Below are 17,756 nucleotides of genomic sequence, written 5' to 3'. Positions count from 1 at the left end.
TTATAATTTCAGGATCAATGTGTGGTGCTAAATTTACGCAAGTTGAATAGTTAAATGTGCGATTTTGTTGGTGTTCATGACATCACAAAAATAATGAATTTAAAAAACGGGCTGCTTCCCACTTAGTTTCCATAAATGGACTGAATGTACTGAGAAGTGAATGGTACATCTGGAAACCTTAACAACGTTTACATCCTACACCAAACACCACGATGAGGAAAACATGATAGACCTTTTAATTTATTGTTAGCAAGTTCACTTCAATGTGCATATTTGGCTGTCATTTAGTTGACCTAATGTCTTGTACATGTTCCTCAACACACCTGGAACAAGAGATTTGACCAACGTATCACTTGGTCGATAAAACAGGCCAATATTAAGGTTCTGTGGTCCGCACTCGTAGAAATCCCAAAGATGAAAGCTATTCTGAGGGCTATTTTAATCAATAGCCCTCAGAATAGCCCTTTTTCGTATAAAAACTAAGACACGTGTAGGTTCACCAGTCATTTTGCATCAATAATAATATGTGAACCTACACATGTCAGTTTTTATATGTAAAGTTGATAATGATAAAAATGAATTTCATTTTTATCAATAAAAAAAAAAAATGTTTTCTTTGGGGACCACAACTCCCTTTATGCACCTGTCCACCATGAACAAAATGTACTTCCCGTCAAACAGCTCCGGATGATTTTGTTTACAACTTAATTATTTAATTGTGCAGAATTTTGGAAAACAATTAAGTTCCCCTTAAAGAGCATGGCTGAGTTTTTAAAGTCACAGGACATTTAGTATACAGGATACAGCCAGTATTATATTTTTTATTATCTATTATTGTCAGTTTCTGCGATATTCTGAAGAACAAAAATGGATAACAATCACATGAATCAGTAAAGCACTGACTTACAAAATCTGCAGGAATGTTTAATTATGTCCAGATTAAATTATACTCTGATATTAACAGCATTGTTAGCTTCTTAAAATTAGTTTTAATACAACTGGAACAAACCTTAAAGCAGGAGGCACGGTACAAGAGCTGGACGACATGGCCGATGCTGGTCTTAGACGCCTGAGGGAAGCGAGCTTCCAACTTCTGGACCACGAACAGGACCAGAACCTTCCGTGAGAGAGCAGAGCCATCCTCAAGAGCTAGCAGTACGAGCTTCAGTGCGTCTTCCTGCATCGCTGAAACATGAAACATGAACATACGCACAAAGAGGTTAGCGCTGAGACAAACACTGTTCAGGTAAAATGTGGGTAACTCTTATGCCTGGTGTTCTCAGACTATAAAAACTCATTTTTGAGATCAGGTGAGAGGTGTTCTCCCACTCAGAATCTGCCCTAAGAGTAATCATCATTGACACCAAGCAGCGTTACAGAGCCTGATCAAAAATTATTTCTAGCCAAGTTATCTAAGCCTGGAGCTTCACCACAGCGAGGTCTATGAAGTCTATGACATCCCTGTTCTACCACACCTGGTTTTTGGTATTCTGCTGACAGTATGCAAACGTTATGAAAATATTTTCTACAGTGGTTCCCAAACCTGGTCCTACGACCGCATTACCAATCAATGTTCAAATACGTTTTTAAAACAGCATTTGTGGTTATTGCTGGTGATAACAGCATAAGGGTGTAACAACTCACAAAATGCACTATATAGTAAACTATATAGTTTGATACAGCAACCCAATGTTTTTTCCTACAGCAAAACTTGAGAGTAGAAGGAAATATGGCTAATGTTAAGGAGCCATATCTGAATCTCATGTTTTAAATGAATGAGATTTATGTAGTAACTAAATACTGTTTAAGTTTCAAAACTGAGCATTTACTCCTCATACATGTTAAAAAAACAAAAACAGCCTGTGGTGTGATGTCACACAAAACATCACATTTACATATATCCATCTATTCAGCCCACTGTCCTTTAGCCCTGCCCATTCACAGCAAAGCTACACAGAATGTTCCAACTCAGACGACAATTTAAATCAAAGAAAGGCAGTCTATCAGAACTAGGCTCATTTACATATACTGATATTAAAGGTACAGCAACAAAAAACAGTCTACTTGGTTGAGATGGAGAAAGGTTGGAAAATAGTCATGTAAAAATGTACTTTTTGGCACATAAAACCACGTCATAAATGGATCAAGGACAAAAAATAAAAATAAGGTACAATATGGGTCTTGCAATGTGTTTTAATTTAGTGTACAAGAGCACTTACACAATATAAAAAAAAATTACACATTTGTGAGACCTTAGGATGCCACAGTGTAGTCCTGGCTGCTCAGCAGCATATAAAAACTTCATTTAAAATTTCATAGATTTCTAAGCTAATGTGCTAGCCATGAGCTAAGATGTGAGCCTAAAGCTAATGCATAAGTCACAGTACGTATCATCACAACACAAAAGACATCACTATTATTACACCCCTATAAAAAAAGTCATTCTTATTAGAATATTTAAGTTTACGTTAATTATTTGTTACTTGCAACTGACTGAGAAGCAGTGAAATTCTGCCGAAAGTGCGGAATCTAATCAAAGTAGAAAGATATTTAATCATGATTTGATCATGAAGTTATTGTTGTAAGTACAGTCCTGCCCTGCACATTTTGGTACTTTCTCTAGTCCAACACATCCACTTCAGTTCACAAAATGTTTGTTAATGAGCTGGTGAGTTGGATTAGATGTGTTGGAGAAAACACCTAAACATGCAGGCCAGGGAGCAGGCCTAGGGACCACTGGTTAAAGGTCAAAACTTAAAGAAATTCCCAAGCATGTGCAGTTAGACTCACCAGGCCCAAGGAACTGGCAGCCTCGCGCCCTCACTGCAGCCCACAGGTTAGCAGAAAGCTGCTGGGGGTTTTGGTGCTGGAGGATAAGCTCTGTGACTGTTCTCTCGCCCAAAGACCGAGCAGCTCGCACCGCCCGCATACGTCCCTCCTCCTCCACCAGCTGGCAGTTCACCAGTGTTACCAGCTTCCTCTGCATGGGTCTGCTGAGGGTGCTTGGACTCAGAGCCACCACACCTTACAGAGAGAGGATAAGGAGAAGAACTCTGAGCTACAGTCCATGTTTAAAAGTTCAAGATGGTCATTATCATCAGCAGCATTATTAAACATACGCCTGGTGCATGTTACACTAACAAGAAGTATTCAATAAGCAACCATGGCCACAATTTTGTTTAAATGTTTTAAAACTTAGAAGTGGCGATCACTGGCAACAAGTAAACATGGTGTAATTGTATCTGAATTATGTCTCACTTGCATCTAATTGAAACAAGTAAGGAATTTCTGTTGAAAATGTAAATTCTATATTTTCAGTCCAAAACACATTGGTGTTCACAAATAGGAGATATTTTAGCATAATTTGAACTTGCACTACAGAATGTAAATGACTTACTATGTAATAAATGTTTAAATACTGAAATAATAGAAATCAAATGCATAGTTAAACAACAACAATAAATGCCAGCCTTCTAAAGGTTAAGCTGATACAGATGAATTGATGTGTAATCAGTAACGGGCCTACAGTAACACCAATTCCTGACTTAGCTTTAAGAGGCTACAGTGAGGCAATCCTGAAATGGGGCCTTTACTCAACAAATGGGGACACAGTGAGGCTACAGGTCTGCTGTGCACAGCGAATGAGCTTTCTAATTGCACTATAAAAAGACACCAAAACTACCTCTTCAGTCAGACAGGAGATCCTGCAAATGTTTTGAGGTTATCTGGAGCTCTGTGTTGATGCACGACCAAAAACACAGGGGATGTGTTCCTAATTTGCAAAGCATTTTGTAGCATGTTCTTAATAAATTGCTCTGCAACAGGCAGAATACACCAGGGGCTCTTTGTAACCTCTATAAAAGAGGTAATATTACATCTAAGCATTAACTAGCATACATACACACACAGTTGTATGCAAAAATTTGGACAGACCTGTGAAGACATTATGTTGATTTTCTCAGTGAAAATAAGTCTTTACAGGTAACAAAATTATGCCATTTTACTGCAAATGTAACATCAGGAAAATTAAATTAATTTTTTTTTTTTTCAGAAAATGTTAAACAGTACAGTTGTAAGCAGTGTAAGGCTGTTTAAGGTAAGAAAGAGCAGTGAGAGAAAAAATCTATTGTGAAATGACAATTCTAGAGGGTTCTAAGGGTTAAACAAATGGTCTTCACTGCAGCAATAATTCCTTAATCAATCGCTGCTAATTCATTGAGAGGGTCATTTTTAAAACCCATGACTTGGTAATCGAGTTAATCAATTAATCGTGACTGCTCTACTGAACAAAAGGACTGACTTTAAAAAATTAAGGCTGCTCTTAAGTCTGAAGTGTGAATTTTGGACGAGACCACATTTTCCGCGGCCGGCTGCAGCGCGCTGTATCTTTGCTATTCGCCATCTCTGACGCACAAACCCCAACCGCACACAGTGGAAAACAGGAAACGCTCAATTCTGCACACACGTCCACTGAACCTCTACAAAAAAAGGGCACTTAATGTGGCACACTCTCACTGGCAGACAGAACTGCAAGCATGCAAGACACTTTATCTCTCACATACAAAAAACCGCTACCTTTTCCTCCACTGATAGGTTTGAGGTAGAGAGCCAGCTCCTCCACACACGTTTTACACACTTCATAATGCTCTGTGTCCTCAGTGCTGCCCACACACACACTCTGGCCTTCAGGAACCTGCGCATAGATATAATAATGATCATCTTATCCAGGTAAACATCTTAAACTTACCTCAAGGAACTCTTAATGTAATGTATCCAAGGAGTGGGCAGAAGTATGTGAAACAAATACAGAAACAATGCACTCATTGTTTTTGATGACTTTTTTTTTTTCTGTTCCAACTTATCAAACGTCAGAAAAACTAAATGAAGGCTTTTTTTTTTCCAAAACACTATAAATTGCTTAAGAATTCTCTTTTTTTCCATGACATCGTTGACAGTCGGCTTGACACTTTCAAGAAATATCAGAGCTCTTTTACGAGTAACATCACCTTTGGTGAAGAAATAAAAATGTGTTTATTACACGTCAGCCAATATTCCATTCAGTTCATCACAACCAAAACTGTTACAAACCGTGCCCCTGGTCTAATTACGTGTTTTGCTGATTTAAGTAAAAAAAGTTAGCACATCCTCTACAGAGAATACACTTTGGCAAATTTAAATGCACATTTACTGTTTATTTTCTGAACGTAACATATTGGGGAGGAAAAGACAAAAACATGTAGAATGTGCAAAAGTTATGGCACATTTTTTATATTTAGTTTTTTTCTCATCATTTGTTAAACTTGGCAAATAAAAAGAAACAGTGAACTAAAATAAGAAGAAATAATATTTGAGTCCCTGCAGAGGACATGTTAACTTATTTTCATGTTCTGCATACGACTGTATACAGCGCTCCAGAACAAAACTCCTCAAATATTGTGATGCACATTGTGTATCAAGAAAATATCAAATCATTGTGATGTTATATTTTTGCCATATCGTCCCCCCTATAAACATGGCCAATGCAGTTACCAAAACACAAACATACTTAAATTTAATTTACGCACATACAGGACTATACAGCCCCGAAAACACCACACACATACACAGTTGGTGAAAAACCAATCAGCTGGTAGAGCTTGCCATAACTGTTTCTCATTACATTTTTAAAAATAAAAGCTCTTGTACAATAATTGTTCCTTCAAGAACCATTCAGTAAAAAGGTTCTTTAGTTACTCTCATTTCCCCTCATAAAATGAGGCTGAATTGTGGAAGTCCCAGCTCACAAACCACTTCCACATATTAACACATACATCACGCACAAACTACTCAGTGATATAAAAGACACCCACACATACATACACTACACTGAAGAACAGGTGACACACTTTCCATCTAAAGCCCCCCTCCCACTCTCCGAGAATGCCCCTCTTATTCCTCACCAGCATCCCCTCCTACAAACACCCTGAGTGTGAAACAGCCCCCTAACCACTGTTCCCTACAATGGAAAGTCATCAGCACTACAGACCTCTGAGGTCGTGCATTACTTTGCAGTCATGTCATGACCAAATAAGGACATTGGCTCTATGAATATGTTGTTATGGGAAAAATTAATTGCATTTAATTTGTAAAAATTTAATTGCAATTAATTAATTAACTGCACTGTGGTGAGCAGAGCTGTTATCGTGCTAGCTAAGCTAATGCTAACCAGCACCTCTCTCCTCATTAGCAACACTAACACTGCAATTGTTAGACAGCTGGTTTAGCATTTATTAAGTGGAGCCTTGACAACTGCGCACTGCAATATCTTCATAACCATATAAGTGAGCTACTTTCATTGTTTTCAGATCACACAAGACAAGATGGCAAAAAAGCCTCAAACAGTTTTACATCACATATGCGCTTCCAACAGGTATTAAAAGGTATTTTAAAAGGGCATACCACCAGTGTTCATTCAGAGGCTAATGGCAAACCACAAAAAGACGAGTAATGTAAGAGCACAGTTTTCCATACACTTGCAACTTTCCCTATGTGTGTAATAAAAACCATTGATTTATCAATGATACATCTGAGACTGTGTCATATATCCTTGTTTCCATCAAAAAACGGCGGGCAAGACCGTCCAAGCTGAGTTTGGACATGAAATGTGTGTAAATAGTGACCGTCCCCCAGCGAGACCCAAAAACAGCGGGTGGGGAAACGTGGGGACACATATGAAAGGGATGGGGAAAACTTTCACTGCCAGTTAAAATGTATTATAGCACATTTAAACATCATATTTAACACTCCAACGAATACTTAACAATGAATTAGCACCATGAAACACAGACTTACAACTTGGTCTTAAACATGAGTTTAAACCGTTAGCGAAGTTACCTTAGCAGATTCCTTGCAGCTGCGTGGCTTCACACCTCTGCCTCACTTTACTAGCCTTTTTCCCCCGTGGTAGCCTCACTGCAGATATTGTTTATATTAATTAATTTCTTTAAAAACAGATTAAACACTGTACGGAAAACTGCTCCTTCTGTGGAAGCTGGCGTATGGAACACTGACGGCACAAACTGATGACACAGGTAACTTTTTTTGCTAATTTCTTTAAAAGTATTGGCCCAAATATGACCAATCAAAATGCATTTTGGTTGCTAGGCAGATTTTGCAGAGTCCAGCCAATCATTACATCCTATTTGATGTCATGTATTTCCACAATAACTACTGAAACGTGAAAAATGCTGAAGTACTGTATGAAATACTGCACTCTTACATTACTTAGTGGTCTTTTAAAGAGGAACCAAATATACGATTAAATAAAACACTTCTGTAACTAACACTGCTCACATTCCACTGAATATGCCACAGCACATTAAGGGATTCTGTGTCCAGTAAGTCTCAATGTATTTACACTACCTACTGCAGGACTTTTACAGGACTGTACGAGTGCACTGGACCTTCTCTACTATAAAATAATATGGTGCACCATGTCATAACACAGCAATGTTTTGGACATAGCGAAGTTCTTCCTCAGTCCTCTTCTCACCTGAGCTCCCACAAGCAGCAGCAGGGCGCAGTTGACAGGCAGCAGGTCGATGTCTGTGCTGATGGAGGTCTGGTCGAACGGACAGGCTTTACGGTGCAGTTTGTGCAGACACGTCTTGCAGACGGTATGCGAGCAGCCCAGGCTGATGGGCTTGTGGCTGCTGGCATCAAACTCATTGTAACAGATCTGGCAGGACAGGAACTCTGTCCACTGCGCCGCCTGCACAGGCATCCTGTCACCTACAAGGGGCGATGAAGTGCTCAGGGAGTTTGCATGCTGCCACGCCCAAAGGCTTCACACACACCTGCAGAGAAACAAGACACTGCTATTATAAGACCAGTGTTAAAAAACCTTAACTGTATTCAATAATTACACACCTATCTGAAAGCAATTCAAGTGCATACATTTGTGAATTAATCATAATAGATTCAAGAGTTTTACTGTCACACGCACAATGAAATTCTTACTGAGTTAGTCCTCCATTCAAGAAAATTAATATTTCAATAAAACATGCACATTTTAGGTTTTTTCTCTGGTAAAATAAAGAGAATATTTACAAACATGAAAGAAAAAATATCTACATTCCACTGGCGTGCAATAATTTGTTGAAATAATCAAAATCATTCAAATTAAATTTGAGATTTCATGACGCACTGACAATTCTGATCATAGAGATGTGTACAGATTCATAAAAATATAAATTGTAGGAGAAAAGACTGTTTAACAAAATGACTAGTTGACAACGTGCTTGCGTCTGAGTGGTCCTAAATTAACTCTTACAAACTTAACACCTGAGCCTCCCCTGCATAATACATGCAGGTCTTCAAGGTATTTGTTAAGTAGACAGTTATTTCGTCGTAGAGAAACTTCTGAAGCCACATTTGCTTCCCTGTAAGCAGTGCAGGCCTCGTGCCACGTTGCTATATTAGCTGCTGGTTAACCATGAGCTGGGAGACATTTGGGATTTTAGCCAAATCTCATACAGTATTCACCAACTATGGAAGCGATTAATTACAAAAAGAGTAATCTGCCAAAGAACGAGAGCGAGCGAGAGCATGCAACTGAGAAAGAACAGGAGAGGGGTGAAAAAGAAAAAGAAAGAAAGTCGAGAGAGAGAGAGAGAGAGAGAGAGAGAGAGAGAGAGAGAGAGAGAAAAGAGATTAAAGACCACGTGCACAAAGCTCTCAGTGGTGCCACCGCCGCCACTACTACTACTATTAACGTTAATAATAATAATAATAATAATAATAATAATAAACTGCTGTTACTACTATTACTATTGTTAGAACAGTAATAATAATAATACCTACAGTAATTCTAACGCGACATCAACCAACTCACCCGACTAGAGTATGAGGCCGAAACCGGCTTCCTACTGTCCAGTTTCTTGTCCGAATTATCCCGCTCCACCTTAAATGGTGCAGCAGCTCCATTCTGGCGCCTGAGGCGTCGTGAGAACTGCTGCACCATTTAAGGTGGAGCGGGATAACACAAAAAAAGCATCTGACTCCAGATTGGCCTAAACAGTAGATTCTGATCGGAGTTCAGGCTGAATTTACTGCACTCTGAAGGAAACTCACCGACACGCACGCGCTGCACGGCCGATCCACAGAACCGAGCTCACTCATGTTCGTCCCCGCTGCTGCTAAATTTAACATCACCGAGGAGTTTCACCCCCACATTCACACACTCACACACCCCTGCGCGCGCGGACCTACTGAACATGTGACAGAAACGTGCTCGAGCTCAGGGAAACTTCTTCTTCTATCACTTTACCAGCGGGGCGGGCAGGTTAAACACATTGCCCCCTACAGGCACACAGGAGAGCAGCACTGTAGGACTCCGGAATCAGACGCCTCATTAACAGAGTTTAGAGAGAGAAAGAGAGACAAAGAAAGAAATAAATACAGAGAGAGAGAAAGAAATAAAGAGAGAGAGAGAGAGAGAGAGCGAGAAAGAAAGAAAGAAAGAAAGAAAGAAAGAAAGAAAGAAAAAGTGAGAAAGAAAGTGAGTAAGAGAAAGAATGATTAAGTTAGAAGGAGCAAGAAAGAAATAAAGAAAATAAGCAACAAAAAAATGAAACAGAGCAAGTGAGATAAGAGGCAAAAAGAGAGAGCAAGCAAGAGAAAAATAGACAGAGAGAGAGAGAGAGAGAAAGAGAACGCCAGAGAAAGGAAGAGAGCAGGAAAGAAAGAGTGAAACAAGACAAGGAGCAATAGAGAAAGAAAAAGAGAACAAGCACCATAGAGAAAGAAAGAGAAAGGGAAATAAAGGAAGAGAGAGTAAGGAGGGGGAGAGAGAGAGAGAGAGAAAGTGAGAAAGATAGAAAGAATTATTAAGTTAGAGGGAGCAAGAAAGAAAATAAGCAACAAAGAAAAATGAAAGAGAGCAAGCAAGATAAGAGGCAGAGAGAGAGAGCAAGAGAAAAATAGAGAGAGAGAGAGAGAGAGAGAGAAAGGAAGAGAGCAAGAAAGAATGAGAACAAGACAAGGAGCAATAGAGAAAGAAAAAGAGAACTAGCACAATAGAGAAAGAAAGAAAGGGAAATAAAGGAAAGAGAGTGAGAGAGAGAGCAGCAAGGGGGAGCAAGAGAGTAAAAAAAATAAAAAAACAGAGAGGGAACAAGAGAGAAAGAAAGATAAGGAAAGAACAAGACAGCAACAGAATAAGGCAAAAAGAAAAAAAGGTAAAACGTATGAGAGAGAAAGAGAGCAAAAGAGACAAAGAAAATAGAGAAGAGAGATGCAGTTGGAGAGAGCGCTGTTTTGGAGTTAAAGACTCTCTGAACAGTGAGTAAAAAGTGCATAACGGAGAACAAGCTGTCTAATGGTCATTTTAGAGATCACATTTTTCAGATAGTTCTCAGGCTGTTGGAGGACTCAGGCTTTCATCTTATGATGGGTGGATCACAGACATTATGTTAGATATTTAAACGGAAAGCCTGGACTGCGCACGTGTTTTTAATACACCACTTCAGGCATACAGCAACATGTGGCAGTATAACTGCAATATGATGCTGAGTCCATTTCATGAGGCTGCACTCAAACAGAAATAAGAAGAGATCTCATTATTACAGTTATACTTCACTGCCCGTTAATATGAGAACTGAACTGCAGAACTGAAGTTTACAATATCAAAACTGAACTGCAGTCTAAGATGCTAGACGATGTCATGGAAATACAAGGCAAAACAAAACATCACTCAAAAGTTCAGCGTAGGCAAATATTCAGGAAGTGACTGTACATTGTCTTGTGAGCACAGTGCATGCGACTAAAACCATAAAGCATGGTGAACTTAACGCAAACGGTAGGTCTGCTGTATCCAGATAGCTCTAAATTTGGGTACAACAGGCCTCGTCTTAAACAAGCAAATGTTTAGTGTTACACAGTCACTACATTACACATGCATGTCAAAAAATGAGAAGTAAAAATTCACTCGCACCTACCAGCCTGTACACAGCAGCATCCCAAGTGTTAAATTAATACCTAGAACATTCATGTAAGTTAGCTGGACACAAATAAACACTGAGTTAAAGGGAAATTTCACAGATTTTTCCAAATTTCAGCATAATTTGATCACTGAGATGTCAACAAAGTCATTCAGAGGGCTTTGGTGTGAAATGGCTCATTGTAGAAAACCTTAATGACTGATTTCTTCACAGTGGTGGTGATAGAAACCAGGGGTCACAATGTCTACAACACAAATATAGTCATTTTATTTTAAAATCCAAAACCGCCAGTGAGCCTACACACGTCTTCTAAGCTTTTATCATGTCATGGTGATGATGGTAAAAAAGTTAACAGATACGAAACAGTACATTTTCTTTGGGGACTACTTTGCCTTACGGCACACTGCATGTCTCTCTCCCCCATGAATGCATTTTATATATATATATATATATATACACACACACACACACACACACACACATCAGGTGCCAAAGTACTGCGATCAGAGTTAGCAATCCCGCATTAGCAGCTACTCACGTTCCTATTTGAAGACAATTCACCAACAAAAATGACCGTGCCAACTCATATAGTTGGTATAGTGTAGTGGGTAACACCTCTACCTTCTATGCTGTAGACTGGTGTTCAATCCCTGCCTGGGCAAGCACTCTACACTATACCAATAAGAGTCCTTGGGCAAGACTCTTAACACTACTTTCACCTACATGTGTAAAATGATCAAATTGTGAGTTGCTCTGGATAAGAGCATCTGCCAAATGCTTGTCCAAGTTCTGTTTCAGGAGCTCAACCTAGACAGGCATCTAGCACAGGTATAGCTGTATGTTACAGATATAATGTTAGTGCTAAACATTTAAATATTAAACATGATTTGTCTGTGATCTACCTATGATAAGATGAAAGCCTGAGTTCTCCAACAATCTGAGTACCACCTGTAAAATGTGATCTCTAAAATGAGCGGTCGAAAAAAGCAAAGTGGTCTGTTCTCCTGCAAGTGGCTGAAACAAACCAACTGATGGTGCTGTTCGCCACTGCCACTGGTGCCGGGTTGTTTACATTGCCTGGAAGATGCTACTGTTTTGGAGCATTAATCTACTACTGAAATGAATTAATTAATGTATATATATATATATATATAAATACGTGTACTGATTAGAACACAGGACAGCACTTTTCTGGGGCATATCATTTTAAACCATGTTGACAGTGACTTTCAGCCACACCCACTTTCAGTTAGTAACCGAAAAGAAGGTACTGAAACAACTACAGCAATTGGTATTGCTACTGATATATAACATTTTGGAGGTATACCCATTCTCAGGGTTTGACCAATTTTTAACCATACTGCCCAGCACTACATGAAACAACAACCAAGTAAATAAATGATCCCTTCCATTAATAGGTGGTCCTAATTATACCTCAAAATGACACAGAGGAAGTATGACATAAAGCGAGACACCCCTGACAGACAGTTGCTTGTGTTTTATGGGAGACCCCCCACAACACCCCCTCAAAGCTGGCAGATATAGAACCTGAGCCCCAGGAATGTTAAGGGTACTGGGTGCAGGAGTGAGGGGGGATGAGGGGTGCAGGCGTCTCGCCATTTCCAGATTGGCTCTTTGAGTGCATTGCAACAGGACTGCGACCGCTGTGTTAGAACATCCTGTCCCTGCACGGCCAACACCCCCCACTCTAACACACCCTCATCAACATGAACACACACACACAGAGCACCACTGAGACACACTCCAAAAAAATTTTTTATATATATATATATATATATATAGACCGCCAGATATTTCCATTTAATCAAATATAGCGCCATTAATGAAGTTGTTATTGCAACTAAACATGCATCCACAATTAACATTAACATATTTTCAGTTGGCTATATTACTCACTTGGCAACTCCTAGCTAATAATAATAACAATTGGTAATCATCCTGCTGAGAATCCTGCCTTTCAAAAGGGCAAACTCTCACTGAAATTCTTAAAGGGGAATTATACATAATTTTTCAAAATTTCTGTATGATTTAGTCATTGAGATGTAAACAAATTCATACAGAGAGTTTTCATGTGAAATGGTTAATTGTAGAGAAACTTACTGACTTGGATTTCTGTACAATGGCAGTGATAGGAACCAGAGGTTGCGATGTGTCCAACTTAAATATAGCCATTTGATTTGATCTAAAATGGCCAGTGGACCTACACATGTCTTCTAAGGTTTTATATGCAATACGGAAATGGTAGAGGTAAATCGGGGGGGGAAGTTTTCTTTGGGGACTGCTTTTCCTAACAACCCTGCATATATCTCTCTGCCATTAATGTATTTAAATGAATGTGGTTTTGGCCAATGTAAAAGAATGTTCCAGACATCAGCCAATGTATGCCTAACCACTTCATGCAGCAACTTTCTGAGAGATGACATTTAAAACTATTAAACGCTTTAAACATCTGGTTCCCATCACCACTATTGTGAACAATTCTGATGCTACATTTCTATAGAATGGAGCATTTCAAAACAAATCACTCTGAATGACTTTGTTCATATTGTAGTGCTTAAATAATGCTAGAATTTTGAAAATTTGGTGGAATTCCCCTTTTAAGAGCTAAGTGTATCCTAGTATGCGTGAGTAAGACTTTCAAGGAATTTGCACAGCTGGGGCAGTACCATTTGGTTTGAGTCTTAAAAAACTCTTAAAGAATCTTTCGCTGCTGTTCTCCTGCCAGAGCACATAAAAACACTGGTAGGCTGTAGTGCGACTTATCAGTGCAAAAAGGCTCAGATGTAAATCACAACTTACAGGCAGCAGACCAGGCCTTTGTTATACATGTATTTAAATATTTATTAATTTACTTACTTATATATAATTTACATGAAAGTATATAGTTTCATAACTCACAGACACAGATATAAATTAAGCCTGTAAAAGAGCCTTAGACATTTTTATGTAACTGACATCCTACATAGAAAACTGTAATATCCGATTGTAATTATTACAAAAAAAAGGTTATTTAGTAGTTTTAAAATATTATATTTTTTTATTGTTTTTTTTAAACATTAAATATTTTTAATTTAAAAATATTTTTATTCCAAACCATACATGCCTTATTTAAATACCCAATTACGTAAAGAGAATACTAAGATGAGTTTGGCTCTCAGTATATATTAGAATTCTTGTTTTTTTCTTATTTACTGCAGGTTTACAGTTCCTTCAGTAAATACTTCAACTTAAAACTAAGTAAACTAGCTAACTAACACTAACTCTGAATATTACTGGATTCGTCTAGCAGCCTATTGGTGGTTAAACAAAACCGGATTCTTAAATACGGTTTGGTATTCTTTCACAGCTTTTTCTTCATACACATGCAGCAAACATACATGTATTTGTGAGACTGAGCACATTTTCCTTCTCCAAGTTGGGTGAGACGCAAGTTTTCACCTTTTGGAGGGTGGAAAAAGTTCTCTGTCTGCTCCTCCTTCTGCCGTGCTGTTGTGATTGTTTACAAGCTTCTCTCAGAGGAAGAGCTGTATCACGTAATCAGAGAATGACAGTGTAGTGGGGGCGTGTGAAAGCAGAGCTGCTATGCACGTCTATTTGAAAGCGTCCACAATAACGTCACTGTGTATGTTTAATCCTGCTGTATACTGATTTACCGAAAGCTGGTACACGTCTACTTCTATGTAGCATCAGGACTTTATAATAAAACCTAATAAAAAATGAAGTAGGTAGATGCTGCTGCTGCTTGCTGGAATGCAAAAATGAAGTGACTGCTTTGGTTAAATACAGGTCAGATAAAACATTACTTCTCTTCTTTGGTTAATGTCAGCTTTTTGGTCTTGACTATCAGTGCAAATGAACACACAGGTCTGAAGCCCCACTGAGGATACTGCCTATAGATATGTACAGTCACTACAGTTACGTGGATGTATCGATGCCAATACATAACACACAGAGGCTTGCTCTAATATAATGAATACACTGCTCTAATATGAGGTGTAACACTCTTTTGTGAAGATTTTAACGGTTTCATTAACTAAATATGTGATTTTTTACAACTATACAAACGTTACCCACTTTTACCCATGAAGTCAGGGGTTTTTTACAATCCTGAAAGGGAAAATCCCACATATCACTGTACCATATGATTTCCTTCCAGATATCTTCCAGATATAAGGGCCAATATACAGACGCACACCTCACTCCAAACTTTACAGATCAGCCTGAAAACTAATTTACTAATTTTAAACTAATTTTAGTTACTAAATAAGTCTTAAAAGTAGCCTCTTTCTCCAGGCCCCCTAGTGGCCATTCCACACACGGAATGGGAAGCAACATGAATATTATTCATTATTAGAGTCAAATAAAAAATGAAATAAAATATCTGCCCCGTAACTGTTATCAGATTATATAGAACACTGGCTCTCTGTGTGTAAAATGTTGTGACTCTGTGTTGAGCTGCTAGCAAGCAATGAGGGTTAAAAGGGGACGGATCAGGACCCCTGCTGTTTAAACACTCCAAACCTCTTTACAAAGATGACCGTGCAATAAAAATGGCTGTAAACACAATTAAAACAATAAAACACTCTTATAAATATTGACATGCTTACTCACCTATGGTGAAAAAAAGTTACATTGAATTTACATGATTTAAATGTGTACAGTGGTTTTACACAAATGAAATGTTACACCAACTTCAGTTAAACTTACATATAGTAATTATGTTGATGTAACATATTTCATTAATATTGAGCCAATAAACACAACTGAATTGTGTAAATTTTAAGCAACCTTTAAGAAACTTTTTTTTCAGTACATGAAAATCCAGTTCACATCCGTTTTGTAAATCACAAACGTTTCCACCAATGTTACTGAAGAACAAAAATGCACAGCTCAGCTAGGTTTCCGAGTCTAAAACAGGTGGAAATCGCATTTTATAGCTAGGGTGAAAAGAGCTTCTAGAGGGTAACAAATGTTATTAAGAAAGTGTGCTGAAAAAGTAAGAAAATATAAAGTTCAGTGTCTGTTTCTGTCATCTGCTGCCTATGATATTTTGTCTTCCTGGCATTGTGGAATCTTTCTCTTCTATTTTTAATGTCATCAATTCAAACTTGATCAGACTATTTTTAACACTTATTTTGTGAGGACAATAAAAGGTTTTATGTTTTATGTTGAAATTTTCTCTTATCCATTTTTTTTTCAAATATTATAACAAGATAATAGAGCATTCATAACCTGCAAGAAGACATTATTTACGTGAAAGTGAAACCAAACTCAAAAAGCAGCTAGACGTTTTGCTACAAAGGGACATTTCCTCCTTCAACCTCAATTATTATGTGGCTCGTATGATTGGAAAAAGAGAGTCATATGAGAAAAGTACAACACTTTTTTCCTGTAAGACAAGCAATTTCATGCATACTGTCTGAAACTGCTTAGATTTCAATCCAAACTGCTTTTCAAGCCTACTAGCCTGAGTGTCTTGTTTTTTGTTGTTTTTGTTTTGTTTTTTGAGGCAAAGTCCTGTGCAGGACTTTTCAGATAGGAACACGGTGGGTCCACAAAGCTCTGAATCAAACTTCATCTATTTACAAACTATCAGCTGCATGTATAGACCATTTTTACAGCCAAACCAAGGGTGTAATGTTCATGAACAAACAACAGTTTTCTGAAACTAATGCACATCTACATGTAAAGTGGAATTCCAACGATTTTTAAAATTTTCATAATTCAGTAATCGAGATGTAAACAAAGTCATTCCTGATGGTTTGAGGTGAAATGGTTCATCGTAGAGAAAATTTACCAGCTAGGTTTTCCTTACAGTGGTGGTGATGCAGTAACCAGGGGTAGCAATGTAAAAGACTCAAATATAGGCATTTTATTTACTATCTAAAATGACCAGTGAACGTACAAGTGTCTTCTGAGTTTTTATATGTAATGCTGACGATGGTAAAATAGTTACACTGGGGATTATATTGCCTTAGAACTCACTACTTCTACCCTTTCACCATGAATGCATTACAAAAATAATTTTTTGATCTGATCTCGAAACTGGGCATCAGGTACCCTATTCTTAACCACGTGCCTTTTAGGACGCACTAAACTCTTCAGATGTCTGGTTCCCATCACTGCCACTGTGAACAATTCTGACTGGACAAGTTTACGTAGAACAGAGCATTTCATACCAAACCACTCTGAATTCACTTAGAACCATGAGTTCTACATACATTTCATACTTTTACATTTTTCTTTGAATAAGATACGGGTACAAGCCTGACACTGTAACCCTTTTTGCTGCTATATAGACCAAATTTTCAAAAAGGTTCTACACAGAACCATATACAACACGCTCTCCACCAATCTGTGGAACCATTTCACCATGTAAAGAACAACTTAAGCATGCAAAATGGTTCGTTGAGTGTTCATGGTTCTATACAGACCCATTGTCTTTACTAAATAATCCCTAAAGAACCATTTTTAAACGTATGTATTATATATGTATGTGTTATAGAGAAAGTTTGAAAACTCGGTGGAGTTCCCCTTTAAATACAGTGAACACATACACAGGCCTATATGCACGTGCATTCGCTGCTACTAAATTACTGAAATTGCACAATCGTGTATGGCCACATATTGAGGGCTACGTGCACAGCACCCATGCCATCTTCACTCTGGCAGACACAGAGTGGCAACTTTCACTTACCCTAAGCACAGTGACAGCAGAAAATCATCAGCACCCTCTTTATCTTCATCATTATCATC

The 17,756-nt window shown here is 38.3% G+C and overlaps 1 protein-coding gene across 2 annotated transcripts in view; it reads right to left on the bottom strand.

Annotated features, from left to right (window-relative positions):
• Positions 1-17,756, bottom strand: part of rc3h2 (ring finger and CCCH-type domains 2) — a 44,760-nt gene that overhangs the window by 26,831 nt on the left and 173 nt on the right. Inside the window, exons 1-5 of one of the 2 annotated variants that reach the window (XM_036595842.1) lie at positions 17,698-17,756; positions 7,532-7,835; positions 4,576-4,693; positions 2,791-3,024; positions 1,010-1,185 (exon numbers count right to left, since the gene is read on the bottom strand). The exon at positions 17,698-17,756 is cut by the window's right edge and continues 173 nt beyond it. In XM_036595842.1, the coding sequence (XP_036451735.1) occupies positions 1,010-1,185; positions 2,791-3,024; positions 4,576-4,693; positions 7,532-7,762 (759 nt within the window). In that variant the 5' untranslated portion in view covers positions 7,763-7,835; positions 17,698-17,756. Of the gene's footprint in view, positions 1-1,009; positions 1,186-2,790; positions 3,025-4,575; positions 4,694-7,531; positions 7,836-9,111; positions 9,297-17,697 lie in introns of those variants that run through there. The other variant, XM_036595844.1, reaches the window with a different exon arrangement.

This window comes from Colossoma macropomum, unplaced genomic scaffold (assembly GCF_904425465.1).
Source record: "Colossoma macropomum unplaced genomic scaffold, Colossoma_macropomum, whole genome shotgun sequence".
NCBI classification, from domain to species: Eukaryota; Metazoa; Chordata; class Actinopteri; order Characiformes; family Serrasalmidae; genus Colossoma; species Colossoma macropomum.
This window is presented reverse-complemented; position numbering and strand designations above follow the sequence as displayed.